Source organism: Penicillium robsamsonii, assembly GCF_028829455.1.
Source record: "Penicillium robsamsonii strain IBT 29466 chromosome Unknown utg000002l_segment0_segment0, whole genome shotgun sequence".
NCBI lineage: Eukaryota > Fungi > Ascomycota > Eurotiomycetes > Eurotiales > Aspergillaceae > Penicillium > Penicillium robsamsonii.
Genome location: NW_026643220.1, coordinates 3,161,181 through 3,185,000, shown reverse-complemented (window position 1 = coordinate 3,185,000; position 23,820 = coordinate 3,161,181). Strand labels below are relative to the sequence as shown.

At 48.8% G+C, this 23,820-nt stretch overlaps 7 protein-coding genes across 7 annotated transcripts; 5 read left to right on the top strand and 2 right to left on the bottom strand.

Annotated features, from left to right (window-relative positions):
- Positions 1-304: 304 nt before the first annotated feature.
- On the top strand, positions 305-817 carry N7447_004461 (GNAT family N-acetyltransferase; the record flags this gene model as incomplete). The annotated part of the gene is made up of 1 exon (XM_057228736.1): positions 305-817. The coding sequence occupies one exon, from the start codon at positions 305-307 to the stop codon at positions 815-817; it is 513 nt and encodes a 170-aa protein (XP_057088077.1).
- A 526-nt stretch (positions 818-1,343) lies between these two features.
- Positions 1,344-4,175, top strand: N7447_004460 (putative transmembrane glycoprotein; the record flags this gene model as incomplete). Its single annotated transcript, XM_057228735.1, has 1 exon — positions 1,344-4,175. The coding sequence occupies one exon, from the start codon at positions 1,344-1,346 to the stop codon at positions 4,173-4,175; it is 2,832 nt and encodes a 943-aa protein (XP_057088076.1).
- A 940-nt stretch (positions 4,176-5,115) lies between these two features.
- On the top strand, positions 5,116-7,086 carry N7447_004459 (PP2C family serine/threonine-protein phosphatase; the record flags this gene model as incomplete). The annotated part of the gene is made up of 7 exons (XM_057228734.1): positions 5,116-5,151; positions 5,487-5,805; positions 5,858-5,931; positions 6,002-6,086; positions 6,155-6,361; positions 6,419-6,679; positions 6,743-7,086. The coding sequence occupies 7 exons, from the start codon at positions 5,116-5,118 to the stop codon at positions 7,084-7,086; spliced, it is 1,326 nt and encodes a 441-aa protein (XP_057088075.1).
- A 1,180-nt stretch (positions 7,087-8,266) lies between these two features.
- On the top strand, positions 8,267-9,907 carry N7447_004458 (choline-phosphate cytidylyltransferase; the record flags this gene model as incomplete). Its single annotated transcript, XM_057228733.1, has 4 exons — positions 8,267-8,760; positions 8,882-9,232; positions 9,295-9,703; positions 9,773-9,907. 4 exons carry the CDS (start codon positions 8,267-8,269, stop codon positions 9,905-9,907), a joined length of 1,389 nt encoding a protein of 462 aa, XP_057088074.1.
- Positions 9,908-11,126: 1,219 nt separating this feature from the next.
- On the bottom strand, positions 11,127-11,647 carry N7447_004457 (VOC family protein; the record flags this gene model as incomplete). The annotated part of the gene is made up of 3 exons (XM_057228732.1): positions 11,127-11,159; positions 11,212-11,354; positions 11,428-11,647. The coding sequence occupies 3 exons, from the start codon at positions 11,645-11,647 to the stop codon at positions 11,127-11,129; spliced, it is 396 nt and encodes a 131-aa protein (XP_057088073.1).
- A 4,187-nt stretch (positions 11,648-15,834) lies between these two features.
- N7447_004456 (Aromatic prenyltransferase DMATS type) lies at positions 15,835-17,010 on the bottom strand (the record flags this gene model as incomplete). Its single annotated transcript, XM_057228731.1, has 1 exon — positions 15,835-17,010. One exon carries the CDS (start codon positions 17,008-17,010, stop codon positions 15,835-15,837), a length of 1,176 nt encoding a protein of 391 aa, XP_057088072.1.
- Positions 17,011-17,737: 727 nt separating this feature from the next.
- Positions 17,738-23,820, top strand: N7447_004455 (amino acid adenylation domain-containing protein; the record flags this gene model as incomplete). The annotated part of the gene is made up of 3 exons (XM_057228730.1): positions 17,738-18,160; positions 18,225-23,603; positions 23,674-23,820. The coding sequence occupies 3 exons, from the start codon at positions 17,738-17,740 to the stop codon at positions 23,818-23,820; spliced, it is 5,949 nt and encodes a 1,982-aa protein (XP_057088071.1).

Genomic DNA, 23,820 nt, shown 5'->3' with positions numbered 1-23,820 from the left:
GGGAGCTGGATGAAAATGGGAATTGGGAATGGTGCCATGAGACATGGGGGAGGGAGAATGTCAGATGTTTCCTGTCCAATGCCATTCGAAGAGAATTGTCGCGGAAACTGCGGTTGTTGAAATGGGAACGTGAGAGAAGGGAAGGCCGAGCAGTGAAGGTCTTCTGTCAGGAGGGCACGGCGTATGGCGCTAAACTGAAAACGGCAAAGCCAACCCGACACAATAAATCACAGGCCCGTTTACGCATAAACTCACACAGTTACAGTGTCAAATATCTGGAACAGGCGTGTGTTAAGCGTGTGGAATGGCACCTCAATACGAGACTGGATTGGGAGGAATGCCCCTCACCATCTCCGACATTCATTCCTTGAAGAGGAACGAAGCTCTGGAGATTCTTGCCCAGATTTCACGCGTCGAGAAAAAGACCTTTCCCACCAATGAAGCATTCCCATTTGGCGAAGACCTGTGGAGAAAAAAGCCCAACACGAGAGTACTGTACGCGACTCGAGCCAAGGGATCGCAATCTGATCTGATTGCCTATGCGGTCTATGTCCGACAGAAGGGCGTTGCGCTTTTGCACAAAATCTGTGTGACGGAGCCTAACCGTCGTCAAGGTGTTGGCCAGGAGGTACTGTCCTACATTCAGCAGCGCCTACGAAAGGAGGGCTGTCAGTATATTCAACTCTGGGTGGACCAGGCCAGGGAGCCCGCACGCGCCTTGTATCTCCGTATTGGATTCGAGGAGCGTGAGGTTATCCCTGATTACTATGCCCCTGGACGAACGGGCATCAGAATGGTCCTGGATTTAGAAGCTTGATGGGGTTGAGCCACCATCGTCAATGCTGCACCCTTCGGGCCTTTTCCCCTCCCACTAAAAATGTTCCTTGCCTTATTGGTCCCTTTCAAATAGGTCCGAGGGGCAATAAGTCATGATGGTTGGGCGCGTCTGCGCTCCTTGGCCGCCGCAGGAGCCACCTGTGCCTACCCCTTGCATGGACCGGGCGTCTTCGAAACGTGAGGCTATAGCGATCGCGTCTGCGTCCATTCTCCGCTGTCATTCTGCTACATACTTCTGTGATGTCCAACATATCCAGGCATGGCTTTTTTGAAAGGGCACGCCTTGAATGTCTCCCTGGTCCCTTTGGTACGAGAGGGACCACGGTCCTTTTCTGGAAGATCATGCGTGATACTCTTTCACCTTCGTCCCGAATCTTTCTTTTCTTTCCATCTTGACTACTTTCACTACCTTTTTCAGTGAGACTGGAAGCGTTGTTGGTGGTCGATGAGCTAGCTGTGTCTATCCTAGCTATATACAGTTCCAGCGTGCTCGCATTTTCTCAACCATGAGGGTCTTTCTCACCATCGTACTGGCTTTCTTGTCAGTCGTCAGTGCAGCAGCTTTGTCTGCCACATATCCTATCAATGCGCAATTGCCACCCGTTGCCCGGATTTCACAGCCTTTCCGATTTGAATTCGCCCAAAGTACTTTCTCTAACAGCGACGCGGACACTAAATATTCGCTATTAAATGCACCATCATGGCTCAAAGTGGACAGCAGCAGTCTCACCCTGTCCGGAACGCCACACCCAGGCGACAATGGCGTCATTAGGTTCAAGCTTGTGGCATCAAATGAATCGGAAAAAGACAGCATGGACGTTACTTTGATCGTGACGGCAGACCAGGGACCGACGGTGAACAAGCCGCTTGTACCTCAGTTGCAGAAATTGGGACCGGTCTCATACCCTGCCAGGCTGTTCATCCATCCAGGTCGCCCATTCTCAATTAAGTTCGATCAGGATACCTTTGGCAACACGCATCCTTCCACGATCTACTACGGAACCTCGCCGAACAACGCTCCGCTGCCTTCCTGGATCAATTTCGACCCGGCAACCTTGAAGTTTGCTGGAAATAGCCCTGCTTTTCCAGGCGCGGGGCCTCAAACCTTCACTTTCCAGCTGATCGCATCGGATGTAGCTGGGTACAGTGCGGCCAACATGACTTTTGAACTTTCGATCGGTCCCCATATTCTGACATTCAACGAGACTGTGCAAAGCTTCAACCTTACGAGAGGAGAAGCGTTCAGCAGCCCCAAATTCACCACCCTTCTCTCTATGGACGGTTCGCCAATCTCTACCAAGGGGCTGGCAAAGGTCGATGCTGAATTGCCGGACTGGTTGGAGCTGGATGAGGACAATATCTCGTTGAGCGGGACACCACCCAGGAATGCCGTGAACCAGAATATCACGATTACCGTTACGGATTCTTTCCAGGATGAAACGCACTTGATGGTTCGCCTAGATTTTTTGAAGCTGTTCCTCGACACCGTGGATGGCTGCGAGGCAGCCATTGGCCAGGACTTCAAGTTCGTGTTTAACCAGTCTATCCTCACCGATGACTCTGTGCAATTGGAGATCGATTTGGACAGCAACCTCACGTGGCTTACCTACTTCTCGGACAACAAGACTCTCTACGGACACGTTCCGGATGACATGGATCCCAAGAAGTTCACCATTCCTCTTATTGCTCACCAAGGATCGACGGAAGACACAAGGGACTTCATTCTCGATGTTCTCAAAGCTTCAGACACCCATTCGAACCCCACCGACCCGTTCACCCATCCTGATAGCCCCAACCACAAGAAGGCTGGGATCATCGCAATCTCGATCGTGGTCCCATTCGTGGTAATCTTGAGTATGCTGATTCTCTTCTGCTGTTGGCGTAGCCGCAAGGGCTCGCCCACGATCGAAGAGGGTCCATCCGACAGCAAGCCTGCTCCACCGCGACCTGTTAGACCAGATGTTCCTATTTGCCAGCCATCCATGACGGAAAGGCCTTCCCGCGATCGTGATGACAATTCCGACGATTGGATGAGCCCTATCTCCCCATCGTCGATTCCCAAGCTCGAACTTGGACCCGTGTGGGACGTGTCATCATTCGATAAACGAGAGCACCCAGTTAGCTTTTCTATCCCTGAGCCTATTGTTCCTCCTCGCTCTCCTGCTCGCAAGTCTCCCACTCGCGGAGGCTTCGTCCCACTACGAGACCCCGTCGAAGAGAACAAACCAGTTCAAACCGTCTCGCCTTCCAAGAAGCAAAACAATCGCCTCTCATATACGAACAGCCCCGTGCGTCGCAGGACCACCACCCGGTCCCGACGAGAGCCATTAAAGCCAATCCAGCCAGGAGCCATGAGACGAGAATCCATCCAATCATCCAAGTCGAAGAGATACTCAAGACGCTCAAGCGGTATCTCCTCTATTGCCTCTGGACTGCCTGTACGACTCAGTGGAGCCGGCCATGGTGCTGGCGGCTTCGGACCTCCCGGTCACGGCGTGGTGCAGGCATCATGGCAAAATGTGCGAGCCTCAATGCTGAGCGATGAGACCAGCATAACCAACATGGCGATGATGCTCCCGCGTCCACCAGCAGCAGCACGCATGCGCCACAGTATGGCATCCAGTATTCCTGAAAACTACAAGCGCATGACCCTGCGCACCGTCGAGCCCGATGACTCCATCCTCTCGGAAGCCGACTCCCTGGAAGCGTTTGTCCACAGCCGAGCCAAGCACCGCAACTCTTCCAACCCTCTCTTTTCCGCGCAAATCAGCCGACGCACTTCCTCGGGCATGCGCGCGCTCGGCCGAAACCGCAGCATGCGCAGCCGCGCCGACACCGTCTCCGAATTCACCTTTAGTGATGACTTCCGCCGATCCATCCAAGAACGGCCCTTGTCGACCGCGATCTCGGCCTCGGAATACGGCGATGACAACACCACCACCAACCGCTTCTCCCAATATCAAAATTTGCACCAGGCCGGTCTGTTCCCTCTTGCTGAGGGCAGCGCATATGGACAGAGCCAGCTGAGTCTTGCACAAGAATATCGCGGTGCTATCTCCCCGCTGCCGCGGTTCTGGAGCGAGAATAGTATGGGGAGTGGTCGGCAGTTGGAGGGCCAGGGCAACTCTCGGCCTCAGAAAGTGAATGATGAAAACGCTATGCCGCAGAGCTCATCTATGGTCTCGGATCTGGATGAGCATCTGTCACGCAAGACCCCTAATAAGAGCGCCAACCATCCATGGTGGTTGTCGTCACCTCTTGAGCCCCCGCGGCCGATGAAGAGTGACGATAAGCGTGGTCTTCCTATAGCCAGTAGTGGAGAGCTGGCATTTGTTTGATCTTTGGTTTCCTCGTCTTTCCCCGGTTTACATCTTGATCTTTCTCCCTTTTTGTCTTTTGTCTATTATGTTTCTGGCGTTCTCGGGCATTGCATGATATCCATTGGCTTTTCTATAGTTAATTGGTTGGTCTTTTGATACAGTCTTATAGTTTTGGAGGGAATAATAATATCTCTGCATGATCCTAAGGTTATTTCGTATGCATGCATACATGTATCGAACAGGGCTTTTCTAAGGTTTAAGATTCACCGCTTGGATCTCCCGAGGTCCGCCTTCGTAGTAATTTCTACGGAATAAGACAGACATTGGAATAGATTCCATCATGAGATGAACGAGAGGAAAAGAAAGTTATTCTCTATAAGGAGACTAAATGTAGGCTTTGAAGTTTGAAATCAAAACAATCTGATATGGCGTGACTGTATTGGCGACTACAGTGACTACATAGCCCCTGTTTACTTTCCGCTCAACCTCAATAAGATATAAGATGCAAGAGACTTGGATTCCAAAGACTATGACTATGTAAACTACAGACTTTTCTACACAAAATATTCTCTCCAATCTATAACATCTTCAAAAACTCCTAGCTGGCCCTTCTCACGTGACTATATAGAGCACAGCGTAACAAAAGCGGTAAACGCAATACCAGGAAATCTCTGCGAGATCTCCTTTGGACTCGAACTTCCTCTCTTAGCTTCCTTGAAATATTTGAATTGTCTCTCCAATCTTCTTCCCAAATCTCTGCTCTCTCAAAAACATCCAAGTTCAAAGGCAAGACATCTATCGTCATCCGTCGTTCCCCACTTATCGCGGGAACCAGACGCGCTGAAAGCCCTGCGCCCTCATCTGACCCTTTCCACTCCAGCACCTCCAGCACTTCCGTTTCCCACACTTCGATCCCTCGATCCCATAACCTCCCCCGAATTATTCAACCTTTGCCAATATGGGTCAAACCCTATCGGAGCCGGTGGTCGAAAAGGTGAGATATTTCGCTTCCTTGATTCACACCCCACACTGGCCATTGTGATGTCCTGTTTCGATGTTTAGACAACCCCCTTTTTTTGGGCTCTTTGTCATACCCAAAATTAGGGGTCATGGATCAAGTCTCCCAAGTCTTCCAGTTGAACAAATCGTCTGTGCTGTCGCTCGGAGGAATCTTCCTCGGGTTGCCATGCGGGGTCTTGGGTAGTCCAGCTGGGTAGTGGGGTGGTTCGACCAGCAACAAACTGGCGTCGCAATCCTATCAGACAGCCTTACATATCTTGTGGAAAAGCACCAAGTGTAACTAACGTGTTATTTTTTTGCTTATTATAGACATCGTCCGAAGGCGGGGATGACTGCTGTGTGTATGGTGTGTCGGCCATGCAGGGCTGGCGAATCAGCATGGAGGACGCCCACGCTACAATCCTTGACCTCCAGGCAAAGTTCACCGGCAACAACGACAAACCGACGGATCCGGAACACCGTCTCGCTTTCTTTGGTGTGTACGATGGCCACGGCGGAGACAAGGTGGCTCTATTCACCGGCGAGAACTTGCACAAGATCATCTCCCGACAGGAGGCTTTCGCCAAGGGCGATATTGAACAGGCCATGAAGGATGGTTTCCTTGCTACCGATAGGGCTATCTTGGAAGGTTTGTGCTATGTTGTCCCCGACGTACCGTGTGATCGCTCACTTTGGTCCAGACCCCCGTTATGAAGAGGAAGTGTCTGGCTGCACTGCTTCCACGAGCATTATCTCACAGAAGAAGATCTGGGTGGTATGTTATAATCCTGTTACCATCTTGAAACCAAGATCAATTTGAAGTGATTCAAACTGACTGATCATAGGCGAACGCTGGTGATTCACGATCCGTCTTGGGTGTCAAGGGACGTGCAAAGCCCCTCTCATTCGACCACAAGCCTCAGAATGAGGGTAAGTACATGGGATCATACAGTTCGCTACATGAAACATGATAGAGGTCTAACAAATAATCCTCACAGGCGAGAAAGCCCGTATCACCGCTGCTGGTGGCTTCGTCGACTTTGGTCGTGTCAATGGCAACCTTGCCCTGTCCCGTGCTATCGGTGACTTTGAATTCAAGAAGAGCCCTGAGCTCTCTCCCGAACAGCAGATTGTCACCGCATACCCTGATGTGACCGTTCACGAGCTGACGAATGACGATGAGTTCCTGGTGATTGCCTGTGATGGTATGTTTTCTCTTATCGCCCCCGCTCTCGCCAATCTAAATGCTAACCAATCTAAAGGTATCTGGGATTGTCAGTCCTCCCAGGCCGTGGTTGAGTTTGTCCGCAGAGGCATTGCTGCCAAGCAGCCTCTCGCCCACATCTGTGAGAACATGATGGATAACTGCCTTGCGTCCAACAGTGAAACTGGCGGTGTCGGATGTGACAACATGACCATGACCGTCATTGGACTCCTACAAGGCAAGACCAAGGAGGAGTGGTATAACCAGATTGCAGAGCGGGTTGCGAACGGGGATGGACCTTGTGCTCCGCCCGAGTACGGCAAGTCTCCCGAGGAACCCGAAAGCATCCCCACTTCTTCGTGCTGACGGCCAGTTCGTGCAGCCGAGTTCCGCGGCCCCGGAATCCGGAACCAGTTCGAGGATAACCCGGATGAATATGACCTGGAGATGGAGCGTTCCCGTGGCTTCAGTGTCCGTTCGGGCCGCATCATCCTCCTGGGTGATGGCACTGAAGTCATTCCGGACCAGAACGACGAGGAACTTTTTGACCAGACCGAGGAGGACCAGGACCTTCCCAACCAGGTACAGCACGAATCAAGCACCCGGAACGACCGCCAGGCCACTCCAGGTCCTCAGGGGAAACAGGATAATGTCAGTGGAACTTCTGCTCAAATATCCGAATCCCCGGCCTCCACCGACGCCGAGAAAGAGAAGTCCTTATCGTAAACTATGAACTTTATATGAATAGTCGATCGATTGAGGTCCTCCCTATTTTGGTTTCAACCTGGTTTTGTTTTCCTTGCCCACTGTCAACGACCCTTCCCCCCCGATTCCACGATCTATGCCCTGTTTTCCTCCCCCTTTCTTTGTTTTGCGCTTAGTTATCGTTGGGCTCTGGTCCCGAGCCTGTTTACACCCCCTTTTTTTTTAACTTCCTTCAGCTTGAAATGGATATTTGTCAGAGACAGGACATGCGGCAAAGAGACCCACAGGGAATTGAATGAGATGAAAGACAAGAGCTTTGAATTTCCATGGAGGTGTTGAAAGAGAGCCCTTCGCTGGGAGCCAAATGGGGCCTTATGAACAACGTTTATTACTTTATGCCATCACCACAACGAGATACCGCAGAAAATGCCCGCTATTGACGAGCTATTTACACTTCCCTACTCGTTTTTCGGGTTCTTTTTTTTTCTTTCCCTTCCTAATCCCCAGTCTATTCCCTACCTACGGTCATTGATCTACGGTATGGTCAATATGAGAATACTTGCTAGGGGCGCAAGCTGGTAGAACTGGGTATTGAGATTTCGTCAGAGTGAGCAATGGGCAATGACAATGGTCATTTACATACCCTTTTGACGTATATCTCTGCATTGAGCGTTTTTGTACCTTGGTAGATGTTCTATTTTAACCAACGGAGTTCTGAGAGGAAGTGATTCTATACGAAGTGTGAAGTACATAAGTACGAAGTAAGCAAAAATCAGGGGTATGAAATTTCTGTCAATTGCGCATTTCGTTGGCGTGAAACCGAAGAGCTATGCGAGCGAGTACGGCCTATTATACGGAGAGCGGATGTCCACATTTACCCCTGTACCTATCAGGGCTAATCCACACGTGGTCAGTGCAAGATGCCAAGTCTTTAATTTGCAATACATTTTTGCAGTGGACTGTATTGTAAGATTCAACCCCGGTACACTCTTCAACTGCTGTCCAGGTGGACCGTGGCTTACGACAGCGGAGCTACGGCCCCCACTCTTTCCCCAAACAGAAAATTACCAGTCTCCCCTAAAACCGGGTTGCCGTCATTAAGGGTTCTCTACATTCTCTCCCTAATTCTCTCCATCCCCAACCTTTTTCATTCATTCCCCTCGGAAGAAATCCCTCTTTATTCTCCAGGGCCGATATCATAATGTCGCCATCTACCTCCCCCGCCGCCAAGCGCAAGCGCAGCGCCTCCCACCTTCCCGCACCCGTTCCTAAGAACGTCACAGCCGACCTCCAGCCGTCCTCACGCGACGCGTCCGGCGAAGAAGGCGGCGACGACTCAACAGGTCCCGTCAATGCCAACGCTCACACCAATGGTACTCGCCATGCTTCGAAGCGTGCCCGCAAATCTGCCGCTTCCGATGCAAACCACGAGGTGAACGGGGCCACCAACAAGGAAGACCCCGGCGAGCCATCAGAGACAACCGTCGCCAGCAGCGATATTGAGGGTGGTTCTCGGTCGCGCCCTGGTCTACATATCGATCTTCCCGAAGATGATGAACCTGTTACAGAGGAGCAGATGGCACCCCCGGTCTTTGGGCGCTTGCAGGATCCCGTGGGTTATAAAACCAACCCTCCCCCAACGGGCCGCCCGGTACGCGTGTATGCGGACGGTGTCTTTGATTTGTTCCATCTTGGGTAGGTGATCACACGAGCGGATTGAGTTTCAGTTTCAGATTTCAGATTCAGCCTCCCCCCTTTCCATTTCGGGCTTTAGGGCCGCTCGATTAGGTAATAGTTGCTGACTATCACTTTATAGTCACATGAGACAGCTCGAGCAGGCTAAGAAGGCTTTCCCCGATACTTATCTGATTGTCGGTGTTACTGGTGATGAGGAGACACACATGCGCAAGGGTCTGACGGTGCTCAGCGGCGCTGAGCGCGCGGAGACTATCCGTCACTGCAAGTGGGTTGACGAGGTTATCCCCTGCTGCCCGTGGGTTGTCACACCGGAGTTCCTGTCTGAGCACCAGATTGACTACGTTGCTCACGACGATCTGCCCTATGAGGCCGCCGAGGGTGATGACATCTACGGACCTATCAAGTCCCAGGGCAAGTTCCTGGTGACCCAGCGTACAGAGGGTGTCAGTACCACTGGTATCATCACACGGTATGTTCCACCTCCCACAACACTGAATCCAGCAGACCTGGAGCTAAATTATCTCTTTGCAGTGTCGTCCGTGACTACGACCAGTACATCTCCCGTCAATTCAAGCGCGGTGCCTCGCGCCAAGAACTGAACGTTTCCTGGTTGAAGAAGAACGAGCTTGAGATCAAGCGTCATGTTGTCGAGCTGCGTGACAACATCCGCAACAACTGGACCATGACCGGCCAAGAGCTCGGCCGCGAACTGCGCCAGATCTGGCAGAACAGCCGCCCCAACAGCCCCGCTCCCAGCGGACGCACCAGCATGGACTGGGGAATGCGTGGACCCATTACCAGCCCTACAGGTGGCAGCAAGTCGCACCTGTCGCGTGTGGGTGCGGACCCCGGCCGCTCAGATAGCCCCATGGGCTCTCGCCGCAATGAGGATTTCGCTACTGGATACAGTCTCGGATTGATCGGAGGTGTGCGTGCTTGGGTAAGTCAATCCTACAGTGGATACACGCCGCTTTATCTAGTGTAACTTGTACTGATATGCTTTATACAGATGGCCCGCAGTCGCCAATCCCTCCAGGATCACCCCAGCGGCATGCAAAGTCCCACTGACGAGGACCCCGAGTCCGAGCACAACGGCTACGAAGAGGAGGTGCGTGGCCGTGCCGGTCACGTCTCTGCGAAGTAAATGACTTTGCCTCTATATTGTACCCGACCAAGCTACAGATTGGTAAATATGCCTGCCATTCCTGTAGCCGCAATTTACCCCCCCCCCCCCCCCCCTACACCTTCCCTCCTATTCCTTTGCATATGTATCCATCTTTTCATCTTGCATTCGGTTCGTGTCTTATACTTTACAAATTGTGCCGTAACTGGCGGTTTTTCCTATGTCGGGCGCTTGGTGTCTTTTCTTTCTTCTATGTCTTCTATCAATGAGCTGTATGCCAATCTTTGGCTTCGATACAGTTCCTTTTTGTCATTTGATATTTCTTTTTTTGCTTTGTTTCTTTGGTTCTTGTTCGGCGGTTTCAAACGCTCCTCCTTCCCCCTAATACTCCTCCAATGAACTTGTTCCCTGTTTGACATCTTTGTATTTGGCCTTTGGTGATAGGGGTTGGTTGATCTGACTCCTTTTCCTCCGATCATGACCAAGATCAAAGCATGATCTTTGATCTTGATCCATCCAAGGCTATTCCCTGCCCCCTCTGTTTTAGCTTGTGTACAAAAAAAAAGGTGGAATTGATGGACAGTTTGATCGAGGCACATGACCTCGGCCATCGGGTCCTGGACTGCACATAGATTGTGATATTTTTGTTTCAGTTTCTGATTTCCTCAATTGAATTTTTGCAGTGGATTTGATAGATTTCCGTGTTTGTATAGAAAAGCAATCTGCCAGCCCTGATCTACATGTCCCTAAGCCTGAGATTCGCCACTCACCTCTCACCTAGATCGGAGAAGGTAACCTAAGTAGCTGTACGGAACATATTTCCTCTGCCAGGTGGGGCTTTCCTATCTCTGCCGCTTTTACGAGGGCGCTCAGAGTCAGACTGAGTAGATTTCAGTCGGGGCTCAGACTCAGTGTGTGATTGAATGCTCACTGAACTCAGTCCACGCTTGGTCATACCCAAAGGAACACTTTGGCACAATATTGTTTATTTTACGTTCACTTTTTGATGGCCCTCACTTCCAGTATTAGGTCTTGGGTTTGGAGAAGCCTACCAGAAACACCAAGAGAGCGCTAAAGAACAGAACGCTAAATTGCAAGAGTTCTATCTTCACACCTCTCGGACTTTGAATCACATTTATGCTATAGGCATTACACTAAAGACAAAAAGAACTGATAGGAATAGGAGCAGGTATTAACTCAATTATTTCTCGGCTACAGTGGCTCCGCCGCTCTGGACATATTAGTCCTTCTGGCTTTCGGGAGAATGGCTAACCTAGAATTCCAAATAAGTCAGAGGAATGCGGAAGTAAGGTACCTGGACCTACCAGCTCCACATTATTTCCAACTGGGTCCAAAACAAATGCCCCGTAGAAATTCTCATGATACTCTGGTCTCAACCCAGGCTTGCCATTGCAAGTGCCTCCAGCATCGATAGCGGCCCCGTAAAACGCGTCGACAGCAGCCCGGTCTACCGCGGGTCAGTCTATCAATATATAACTTGGGATTTTAAAAGCCGGAGGAAAGTCAAGAAGTCACCGTACTCGGAGCAGCAAAGGCAAAATGGAAACCCGAAGGAATATGCGTCTCCTTCTGGGTAATCCACAAGTCAGGAATCTCACTGCCCAGTCCGACCGCACCTGGGAACCTCATGATTTCCTTGTAACCTAACGGAGAGAGAGCCTTCTTATACCACTCGACAAGAGGCTCGAAATGCTCCTCCGGGGCAGTGATGCCAAGATGGTCGATGTTGCTAGATGTCATGGCTGTTGAGTATTCAATGAAGTTACACGAGAGCAGTGGAAAGAAAGAAAATCGCCCTTGGAGAGGGTTCTTATATCATTTATATATGTGAGGGGAAGGGAATACGAAGTCGGCATCTAGGTAATCAGTGGATAATACGAAGCCACAAACCATAAACATGCCAGCAGGACCTTAGATATGCCTAGAAAGAGGGGAGACTCTCTGGAAAGTTGCATGTGAAGTCTCTATGTGACATGTTGGTCAACTTTACAAAAGATCCTGGTATTCACCTGTCATCCAACATGCTTGTTAGTCCACTGGAAGTCAGCCTGGCACGCTCGTTTGGCTTACCCTACGCCGAGTTTGATAGTTTGACCAGGTGTAAGGAGAAAGAGATTTCATGAATGTCGAAACCAATGATGCTATTACTCGTGTTCCTCGTGTTGCGCCGAGAGGATCAGTGCGGTGGGCGCACTAGGGTGGTTCTCACGTACCCTTGACTTCTCACTCTGTCGATAGCGCACTTACTGTCCCATGCCACTCCATGCTCGTATTCTATAAACCTCTCCAGCGGTATATTAAGCACATACGACCATAGGGTGTGGAAAACAGGGCTTCCCGTCCGCTCAGCCGTACTTAAGCCACACGCCGGTGAGTTAGTAGTTGGGTGGGTGACCACCAGCGAATCCTCACTGTTGTATGTTTTTGTATTTTGTGCTTTCTTATATATATATATAATACATCTTTAGAAAGTCCCTCTTGTCGCCCTACTTACTCTTCAGGCCATTCAGCCCATTCACCTGACTGCCCTAAACACCGCTATACTACTCCTGAATAACCTGCACGCCCCTTAACTGTGCTGACATGTCCACCCCCTCTCATACTGATTCTTTTTCTCACAGGGATGTTGTTTTGATTACAATAGGCTGTGTGCTGAAGGAACAATCTGCTAGATGGCCGTTTCTGGCGGAATGCTATATTTGCGATAGTATATTTATGGTTCACATTTTCACGAGCAGGGCATTGAATATATCCTATAGATATTAAAGACCTGGCTGGTCAAACATTCTCTTATTTCTGATAGATGACCTTATTGAGAAATATCAATAAACCCTTTCAATAACGAATTTTCTCCTTCAAATTGAAAGGGAAGGGACACTAATGACATAAAATCATTGCCTAAATAGTAATCTATAAAAATGGCGAAAGTAAATTGCCTATTGACTATCAATTATAAATCGCTAGTATTATTTCAGTCGCCAGGAACGCATTATAACCGCAGCCTAGGAGCTATTATTTCCCGCCAAACTTATAGACTAGCTAAGCAACCAATTTGTTCGACTTTCTAATCTTACGCAACTTCACTATATAAGTAATTTGCAATAGACTGTGCAAGACATCCATGATATCATGAAATCGTACTATAAGGTTGCTCTAAAGAGGTTCACGGACAATATATATATATAACCGGCAGATTGCTATTTAGCAACCGGGCCTATAACACCGATAAAACTGTTTTCCCCTTCCTAGATCTATAACCTTTCACACGAATAGCTAGAATAAATCGCCAGAGAAGAAATATCAATCCAGAGGAGCCGTCTCAGTTACAAAAGTAGGTAAGGGGTCTAGAAACTTGTACGGATTTACGGGTTTCAGGTGCAAGGTCTGTCAACCGGGTAAGATACAATAGCTAGAGAGGGGAGCGAATAGACCGATTCGGTCATGTGACTTCATATTTTCATTGCAGGATCTTTATCCATTACAAAACTAGTCGGAAATTTTTTCTTTAGTATAATTATCTATATACTAAAAAATAAGAGGGAGAGGATAATATAGATAGTAGAAGCTAGCGCTTAATATATCGTCGGTTGGCAAGGAAGCAAAAAGATCTAATTCAGTGGCCAATGATTTTAATTATGATACAATAAGCTAATTGAGAGGATTAGATATGGCATGAAAGGGCCGCTAACGAATAAAGTGGATTATTCATCTCGCACTTATACAAAAATGGCATGTGCTCCCAATAAAGGAAGAAATAGTGAGGATAAAGGGATATATATCATCAAACGTCGTATAGGGCATACCTTGGTCCGGCTATAACTGTCTTAGCTCACCAAAATTAATAAGTTAAATGAACGGGAGTACGCTGGGGGAAAGATACAGAGAAGAGGCAGATAGAGAGGAAGAGGGCTACTACGTCAAAATTGGCGGGAATTAACTAGCTCTAATATAGAAAATTTCTATTGTTAAGTCAATGTTAGAATCTACGAAGTAGATGAGATCATGAAAGCACAATATTGTGTAAACTATTGAAGAGGAGGGGAAACAGTAAGAGACTAAGAGTCTACTTGTTACTATGGAGAGAAATCATATGACTACTGAGAGATATCAACAATTTTCTGCACCAGTGTCCCTAGACTAACAAGCGATATGACATAAGCTATAATATAGCGTTCGGTTATATCGGTAAATGTATCTATGATACTTATAAGAGCGGTAGCTCTTCTTCGTAGGGAGCTCAGTTTCACAATACCCTAGTCACTCGGAGTATATATACTTTCAACCAAGGTCTGGACCCGTTGCGTATATACTAAAGTAGCTTTGTAGGACTATATCAGCATCCTAATAGCCTCTATCAGAGCTTGTTGAGTTGGTCTTAGGCAATTAGAGGCCGATCCAGTCAATTCAGTCGTCCTATCAGTGAGGCTTAATCCTCCGACTGAATCAATAAGACTGGTGAACTGTTCAGCTATGCTTTTGGAACAAAGAGCAACTAAGAAGTACCAAACAGAAGGCTACTCTCAGTATGTTCTGCGAGTCAAAAACGGCCGCAGAGTAGGTTATGGGTTAAGGCAGATAGGTAAGCTCCTCCAGGCGGACAGCAGTGATCTATATTTGAGTTATGTGAGAAGGTTCAGTCAAATTAGACAACCGATTTCCTAAGCTAGCGTCTTAGCGATAGGGGTCGAATATGAAAGAGTACAAACTGGTGAAATTGGATTTGCACTTCTCTGTATGGCTAAATTAGGAGTCATCGGTAGTTCGATCGTTGGGTGTGATGAGTAATCGTCAGCTACGACGTTGTTGGGAGCTGGGAATGATGAGGGGGCACAGCGCCAGCTCTGTCCAGACCTGACAAGTAATAACGTAGACAAAACATAATGCAATTGCCCGGTATGCATAACCCATTTTGGGACGAAGGTTCCAACCCAGAACCCAACCCGGGCCTAACTCGACCCAACTTTGTATAATTCTAATCATAAAGTTGCCCTGTCATCAAAACAAGATACTGTTTTTCAAACGCATGATTTATGGAGTCGCGGGTCTTAGCATGTTTGGAATGTTCATGACCCAAGTTGGGGGCCCGGACCCAGTCTGGGTCCACTAACCCGGTGACGGAAGTATGTCTGTACGATATATGGCCAATTCAGTGGTATGAAACTCTCTGTATTTCTGTATACGCTCTCCTTACAATTTAGTTATATAATTACCACGGGTAATGTGATATAAAACCGAGGAAAAAGACTTTGACCTCTAGTAAAATGAGCTAGAAAGGAAGTCAGATGAAATTTCAAGAGGTGCTGAAACCCCCTCTTTTATTAATAGACCCTGTGGCCATTGTATACTACAATTATCGAAGTTATTCTATTCGTCTACGGTGCTACAGTGGCGTCTTTTGGTAGTCTAGGTACGCCGTCAAGGTACAAAATGCCGTACCCTAACAAAACATCTCCGATTTTCAAAGTACTAGTCTGTGCAAGCTTCAAAGCAAATGGGAGCTATTTCACATAGTCTTTCATAGCTGGTAAAAATTTTAGACCGATCAGAGTTCATTAGACTTCAGTAGTCTAACGAGAAAAAGAACCTACATAGTCTAGTAGACTACAGCCACCCCCGTGGGATGAACATTCGACCTTCCTCATTCTGGCTAGCTAAGACGTATAAACTTCCCATACTTTCATGCTGCCCCTCAAACAGAATCGAAGCTGCGCTAGTTTGTCTGCTTCAAACGTATCTTGACATGGGATGACCATTGTAATACGCTAGTGATAGTACATGGTGAGATACGGCCCTTTTTTCTTGGTGTATGAAAAGGACAGCCATGCCTGATGATCCGTTGCAACTGCCAAGTTCTTGCTGGGGCTGATATCACGTAAGTTAGGTTAGCAAGGAATATTCGGCATGTGTGTGTCGAGGGAAAGAACTAACTAATATGTCTGCAGATTATCGCGATAGACTGCGGCCTGTTCAGGCATGTTGTAGTGTTCGAAAAATGCAGTGAGCACATTGGCAATTTGGAGCTCCGAAATGCCGACCAAGGGGAAATAGAACTTGGGTTTGGGCAATGCCTCGCCGGGGTTCATCTCATAGTTCATGATGAATGGTAAAATGGTATCGGGATCTCCAGGTAGCGATGGTCGCTCCGGCATATTGCGCAGGCCTTCGGTAATCCCTAACCCTACCCACAGCTCTTGTAGCATTTTTAGTCCAAGCAAAGTCTCTTCGTCCTTGAGCTTTCCGCCCATTGTCCAGTGCTCCTCTGCCTTTTCCAGCCTCATATCTAGCTCCGCCATGTACAGTTTGATCCGAGTTTCCGCTGGATTGACCAGATCACAGGATAAAAAGCAAAGGTCTGTCTGGCTTTGCGTTTGCACATAAGCCTCAATGGCCTTACTCGAAAGTTCGAAAATTCCTTTCTTATCCATCTTGCGAATAGCAGAAAAGCATAACTTAGCCACGGTTTGCCCCGTCACAGAAGCTTTAACTGTCGGGTAGAAATACTCCTTGACTGTGATGCTAGTCTGTCCTAAATCCAAGGCAAGCAGAATTTGCGCCTTCCCCGGGGTTCCCGAGATTTCTTCTGGGGACATCAGCTTTTCCTCGCGGTCCGTCAATGTCAGCTCATTGACGAGCATTTGGTGCAGCTCCATATCAACTCTGGCAGACCCGATAGCTCTTAACTGGGCTAGCGTCGCGTGTACCGTATGCCGGTTGAGCGGGTCGACTCCGGTACTCGCAAGGTAGCTTGTAGGCTCGAACGCAACACGTGCAGTCAGACCTGATCTCTGAATATTCTGACTGAGCTCCACGGAGCCGGTGCCTCCGAGTAGGCATCTATATACATCTCTCCCGTCAGGGAATGGCCCCAGATTGGGGATTATGACATGCGCGAAGAGAGATAGATATTCATATTGCTTGTGGACGCTGTAGTTGCCATTGGAGAGCATTCTTCCCAGAATTGGACCGACGGTATGCCAGTATTGATATTGGTCCAAATTGGCAAAGGGTACCGACTTGCTGAGTGTACGATGGGGAATATCTGCCGCTCCTGTGGCAGCGGCCACAGAAGCGTTGAGAGGCTGAACAGTAGAAGAGACTGTCATTGTGATTTGGTGGTATGAGTGTTTGTTCCGAAAGAAAGTGAGTCAGTCAGAGATAGTAAGTGTTGTCCAAAGCCCGTTCGAGATACGAATTGTGCGCGCCCTTTGGTAAGAGCGTCTGTGATCACCTAAGATGATATGTACCAAATAACAGGTCTCAATATGCAAGGGACTTCTAGGTGTAGTGGGAGGAGGTTGGTTTGTGTTTCATTTTCCTCATCTCTTTTCCTGTGCTTTTCCCTTGCATTTTCCTTTCACCACAAACAAACCCACTACAATAAATGGTCCTAAGGGCGCTTGTATTTCCTTGGCAGATCTTGACCTTTGGCTCAGCTTCCTCAAAAAGTAAAAAGGCAACCTGCATCGGAATTCGCTCAGACGAGCTGAGTTATGTGGCCACAGATGAAACCCACAGCTAAGCTTAAATAGTGATGCAAGTCCCTTGCATATACACCCCTTGCACGTATACCCTTGCACACATGCTGTTACCCCCTGGATCGTGAACTTCCAGGGTGAGACAGATCTAGATCTCATTCAACTGCAGCACGTGCTTATACATACCCAAGTACGCAAATTCCACATAGATTAAAAGCTTCACCCCATGAAATTAATCATAATTTACCACACTTGCATTCTCTCACAGACGGAGTGGAAGGCCGATTTTCACGCCAAGTACCTTCGTCGTTGATGAGAATCAGACCAAAAGCATCAGAAAGGGCATTTGGACGAAATGCTTGACCTTGATTTTGAGCTTGGGCCATGCATCTTTCCTAGCCTATCCACTCATTCCGTCTATCAATCAAACGCCAAGGCAGATGCTTACCAGCATGAGTTCGAATGTGAGGTAACAATCTCAGAGGACTCTTTTCTTCAAAATATTGTGCTGTCCTGGTCAATTTTACTGGCCAAATACACGGATTCACCTGCTGTTGCCTTTGGCATTATATCTGGCTCCGAAGACAACCAACACCACGATGACATGACCGTGGACGAGTATCGTGCTTTCCTGGACCCAGAGAGCTGCTTGCCAACTGCAATTCCTCTAGCCGGCAGGAGGCAATATCGGTTTCATAAGTGGAAGTACGATGCACGGATTAATACCTGCATTGTAAATACCTCGAATACAACTTGGCTGGATCACTGGGTCAATTCAGTAAGTCACGGTAGTTGAAGAAAATATAGCCCATAGTTGGATACGCTAACATCTATTGCCTCAGCCCAACCATGGAATAAAACTGGCCCTGGTAGCAAAACAAGGGAGATTGGGATGCATGTCCTTGTATGGAAAATCATCATACATCGACGATGGGTCTGTCCACTTCTTGTGTACAGCATTCCAGCATATTCTACATGGTGTATTGGAGAACCCGATGGGGTTTCTGAAGAACATTGAGGTAACTCCTAATCATCACTATCAACAAATTCTTGATTGGAACTCAAATATTCCCAAAAAGCCATTGGCGGAATGCATCCATGATGTCATTCAGAGAAGATGCGTGGAAAACCCTAATGCAGAAGCCATCTGCGCCTGGGATGGTACCATGACCTATGCCGCCTTGGACCAAGAGTCAACTAAAATCATGGAATATCTGCGTCATCATGGGGTTGAACCGGAGACAATCGTCCCGTTATTGTTCGAGAAGACCAAGTGGACTGCAGTGGCCATGTTGGGAGTGCTCAAGGCTGGAGCTGCATTTGTACTGCTCGACGCTTCGCATCCCATTGAACGTCTTAAAAGCATTTGCCGTGATATTGGGACCTGTTTCATGCTGACTTCCGACTTCTGCAAAGAACTCGGCTCGAATCTGGTTGATATCACGATGTCAGTCCCCAGCGATGTCGAGCGAAAGCCACCATACAGTGACGGAAAGATGGGACCTTGTACTCTCGTTCAACCGAGAAACGCGGCGTATGTGGCTTATACGTCAGGGTCAACAGGGAAGCCGAAGGGGGTTATCATAGAACATACCTCATTTTGCACCAATGCAATGGTTAGTTCTGATGCTCAAGATCTGAACCGCTCCTCCAGAGTTCTACAATTTGCATCATATGCGTTTGACGTTAGTATCCATGAAACCCTGGTCCCTCTCATGCTTGGAGGCTGTGTTTGCATTCCCTCGGCGACACAAAGGGTAAATAGTCTCCAAGAAGTCATTATCCAGCTGCGTGTCAATTGGTTGGAGCTTACCCCATCAGTGACTCGCCTTCTAAATCCCCACAAAATCCCTGATGTCAAGACACTGGTCGTTGGGGGCGAGTCCATCTCGCCGGCCGAGCTCGCCCGCTGGGCAGATCACGTTCGGCTAAACGTGGCCTACGGTCCGGCTGAATGCACAGTGGTATCCACGGTGCAATCAAATGTCACGACACATGCTGATCCTTTGTCTATCGGTCGGGGATGCGGGGGTTCCGTGTGGGTTGTTGAACTGGAGAACCATAATATACTGGTACCAATCGGTGCAGCGGGTGAGCTTGTTATTGGAGGTCCGATTGTGGGCAGGGGATATTTAAAACGGCCCGACCAGACTGCCGCTGTCTTTATCCAAAACCCACCGTGGCAAGCAGAAAAGAATTCACGCTTTTACAGGACGGGCGATGTGGTGCGTCAGAAAGCCGACGGAAGTATCGTCTATTTAGGCCGCAAGGATACGCAGGTGAAATTACGAGGCCAGCGTATTGAGCTGGGTGAGATCGAACATCACGTCGCAAGTTTCTTTCCCGGTGCTGCGGTGGCTGTGGAGGTTGGCAAGCTTTATCATGGACATTCGGCTCTAGTTTCATTTGTGGAATGGAAGCCATCGAAGAAAAGCAAGACATGCAGTGGAACAAATTGCTGCTGGACCGTCCGAAATGACAACAATCAGTTTACGTCCAATGTGCAGCGGGCCAAGGCAAGGCTCTCGCAGATCCTGCCTTCCTATATGGTCCCCGATTTCATAGTCCCCTTGTGTGCCATCCCTCTATCACATTCAGCCAAAGTGGACCGGAAGGCTTTGCAAGCCATGATACCTCGCTGGTCCAAGGAGGAGATCAAATTATACCAGGTCACAAAGCACGCCCCCAGTATTGGCCGAACCTCACACGGTGTTGGGCAGAACCATGCTCAAATGGTTCAAATGGTTGCCCGTGTACTATCGCTTGATCCGAGCGAGATTGGGGAGCATGATAACTTTTTCCAGTTGGGTGGTGATTCGCTTTCAGCCATCATGCTTTCTAAGGAGACCGATACCATGCCACTGCTCTACTTAACAGTGACGGATATTTTTGAAAGCGCCTCGATAGCTGAGATGTCTCATCGCTCGCAGAAGAAGCCTCTCCTGGAGTCTATGCGGCCTGGAGTACCTGCAAACGTTTTGCCGTTCTCAATGTTAGACCCAAGGAAGATCGACAACTGTAGGGAACTCACAGCAGAGCATTGTGATGTAAATCCCTCTCAAATTGAGGATATATACCCATGCTCTCCGCTCCAGGCACGTCTAATGGCCAGAACTGCCCGTCAGCCAGGCGCTTTTCAAGGAAGTTTCAATTTCTGCTTGTCGCCGGGGATCGACTGGGAGCGGCTACACTGGGCTTGGAACAAAGCCACCGATGCCCTCCCTATTTTGCGCACTAGAATCATAAATCCATGGCAACTGGCCGATGGCAATCCTCTTCAAGTTATCGTTCGCGGCAAAGACATTGAGTGGGTCGAGGTAGAGACAGTGAGCGAAAGCGAACCAAGTAGTTTGATGACATTTGGTTCTCCACTGTTATTTTGTGTTGCAGTGCGTGATAAAGTGAGTCCAATCCTGATTCTTAATATCCACCACGCGTTATTCGACTTGGTGGTATTTGAGCAGATCCTCGAGGCAGTGGAAGCTGCATATCGGGGCAATTCTCTTGTCTGGCGACCATTCTCACCGTTCATTAAATACATTCAAGACCTGGACGTATCCCAGGCAATGGAATTCTGGAAACAGGAATTCACTGGTCTCCGGGCAAATCTATTTCCCGCGAACAGTACCCATGTGAGGTCAAATCTCGACGCCATCAGCTGGACCCGCAAAAGCTTTCATCTCAGATCTCAGAATCAACCAGGAATCACAATATCTTCCGTGATCCGCCTGGTATGGGCCATGGTGCTCTCGCAGTATACTGGCTCTCCTGACGTCGTATTCGGTGCCACCGTTATGGGCCGCAATATGCCTGGCACTTCTGATGTAGGTGGGCCCACCATCGCTACGTATCCCCTCCGCATCACACTCCGGGACGAAGAAAGTATCAAAGAAGCACTACAGCGAGTTCAAAATCATGGAATTGCCATAGCACCTTTCGAGCAGCTCGGTATCCAGCATATCCGACAGTCAAGCCCCGAGTCCGCCATCGCCTGCAATTTCCAAAACATGCTAGTTATTCAGCCATCGTCGGATAGCAGCTTCCTGGTCAAGCGTGACTCGTCACCATTGCTGGTATTAGAGAAATGCGGCTCTTGGAAGGAGACGTCGTACGTGAAATTCAGCACCCAGGCGTTGAATGTTGTGTGCGAGCCGGGCACCGATCATTTGGAAGTAACAGCGTATTTCGACCAAAATATCATGTCCTCACAAGATGTGGTAGAGATTCTCAACTGCATGGATCGTCTACTCCAGCTCGTGTTGCAACACCCTCATGCCTCAATGGGGACAACTCTAAGTCAAAACCGACAGCTTGACGGAGTCTTGGATCGTTATGAGGAACGCACCTCATTGGCAAGATTGGAACAAGCGGCTTGCCAGTATCTCGGGAACGAAATTCCCGTTGCAGCAGAGTGGGTCGTTCCCAAGGCATCCCGTGTTCCCAAACTAGCCCTTTTTGTTGGGGTCTTGAGTTTGAATACCGTATCAGACGATGCATGGGTACTGGCGGAGGTGAATGAGCCTCTACGCGCTCGTATGCTTCAGTTGATGGATGATTTCCAAAACAACCTACTTGGAGGCACCGTTCCATTCTGCTGTATTCCCGTGCCATTGCAGCATAGACCATCCAAGCCTGGTCTCCTCCTTGATCGAGCTCGTGCACGAGAGGCTGTGTCAGAACTCACGTGGAAGATGTTGACATTATGGCAAAATCCACAAAATTGTGTCTCTGAGGAGCCATTGTTGCCTCTTGAGGCGACTTTGAGACAGGCCTTAGCTACAGTCCTATGTTTGGAGTCCGAGACAATCGGGATCCACGACAATCTGATTTCCCTTGGATGCGATTCGCTTGTTGCCATGCAGTTTACTGCACAGTGTAATCGACAAAACTTGAGAGTAACTATCTTAGACATCTTCCAAGCAACCTCGCTGAGATCACTTGCGTCGACACTCAATAGTCGTCCGTCCGGGGACTCCACCCCAGCATTGGAAGCTTTTTCGCTGTTAAGGCCAATGTACGGGGACCGAGAGTCATTTGAGCGAGATATCCAAGAGTCCATCGATGGGTGGGACATCAAAAATTCAATTGATGCATTCCCCTGCACCGCCGCTCACCTAGGACTTCTTTCTGGACTTAGCACCTGTCTATCCTATACAATCTGGGAGGTTGGGAGTCCTGACGAGCGCATCGATCCTGGACGTCTTATCAAAGCTTGGCTCAAGCTCGTAAATCGCCATGCAGCACTTCGAACCGTTCTCCTTCCCAGTCGTTCAGATGCGTCCCAGTGGTTCCACGTGGTGTTCAAGTCACCTCCCATATCTGTCAAATTGATGACTAACTTAGAGGATGCTAGTGCTTTGAAGATTGCTAGGAGACCTCTTCTATCGAAAGATGGTCTAGGGGGTGCTCCTTACAAGTTCGCAATCTATCAAAGTACCACGGGAAGGACTCTCTGCAAACTCGAGGGCAGGTATGCCTTCCTCGATGCGTCCTCAGTGCTAGTCCTCATGAAGGAACTTCGACTTATTCTTGATTGTCTTCCTATTTCCGATCAATTGCCACCCCCATATGCCTCATGGGTTTCCTATTTGCGTGGATGGACGGAAAACCCGTTGCATCTGCAATTTTGGGACCGACATCTCGCTGGCATCAAGCCTTGCATTCTACCCGGTTTTGAAAATCACCGCAATCAGAAGTGTCAAGACCACCAGTATCATGGAATGGATGAAATCAGTGGAAAAAGCTCTCGAGTGATGAAATCACACCGCCAAACTATAGTACAAGACGCCGTCGCCTTTCGCAACCATTGTGATCTACGGGAAACTACCATAACCAACATCCTCCAGGTAGCTTGGGCGCTTGTGCTGAGAGAGCAAACTGGGACAGACGACATCTGCTTTGGGACGCTGGTTTCAGGCCGCGATGTGCCAGTGCATAACGTTGGCAATATCGTTGGGTCGTTCTTCAATGTTGTCGCGTGTCGTATTGAGATGCGGGCCACCGAGAGTATCGGACCCGTTGTTCTGGAAAACGATCGTATGATGCGCGAACGAGCTTCACACCAGTTTTGCTCCTTGCAGGAAGTGACACGTCTAGTTCTCAAGCCAGGGCCCGATGTCTCGTCATTATTCAACACCTGTCTATCGGTTGAGCAGCCGCTGTCGGATGAGACCGAAACAGGAAACCGCTTCAATGCGCTCGAAACTGTGGAAGAAACCGAGGTAGGGAATGGGAGACTCATTCATGTCCCCTTCTATTATCACTTGACCTCTCTTGCTAATTGTGTTCCAGTACGACTTGATTGTCACCGCCACTGTATTCCCGGACAGGATCGAGGCCAACGTCATGTATTGGTCTTACTCTTCTAATCCAGCTCGTGCTGCTACGATTGCAGAGAAATTCTCCCAGTCGATTGAACACATAATCTTATGTACTTAG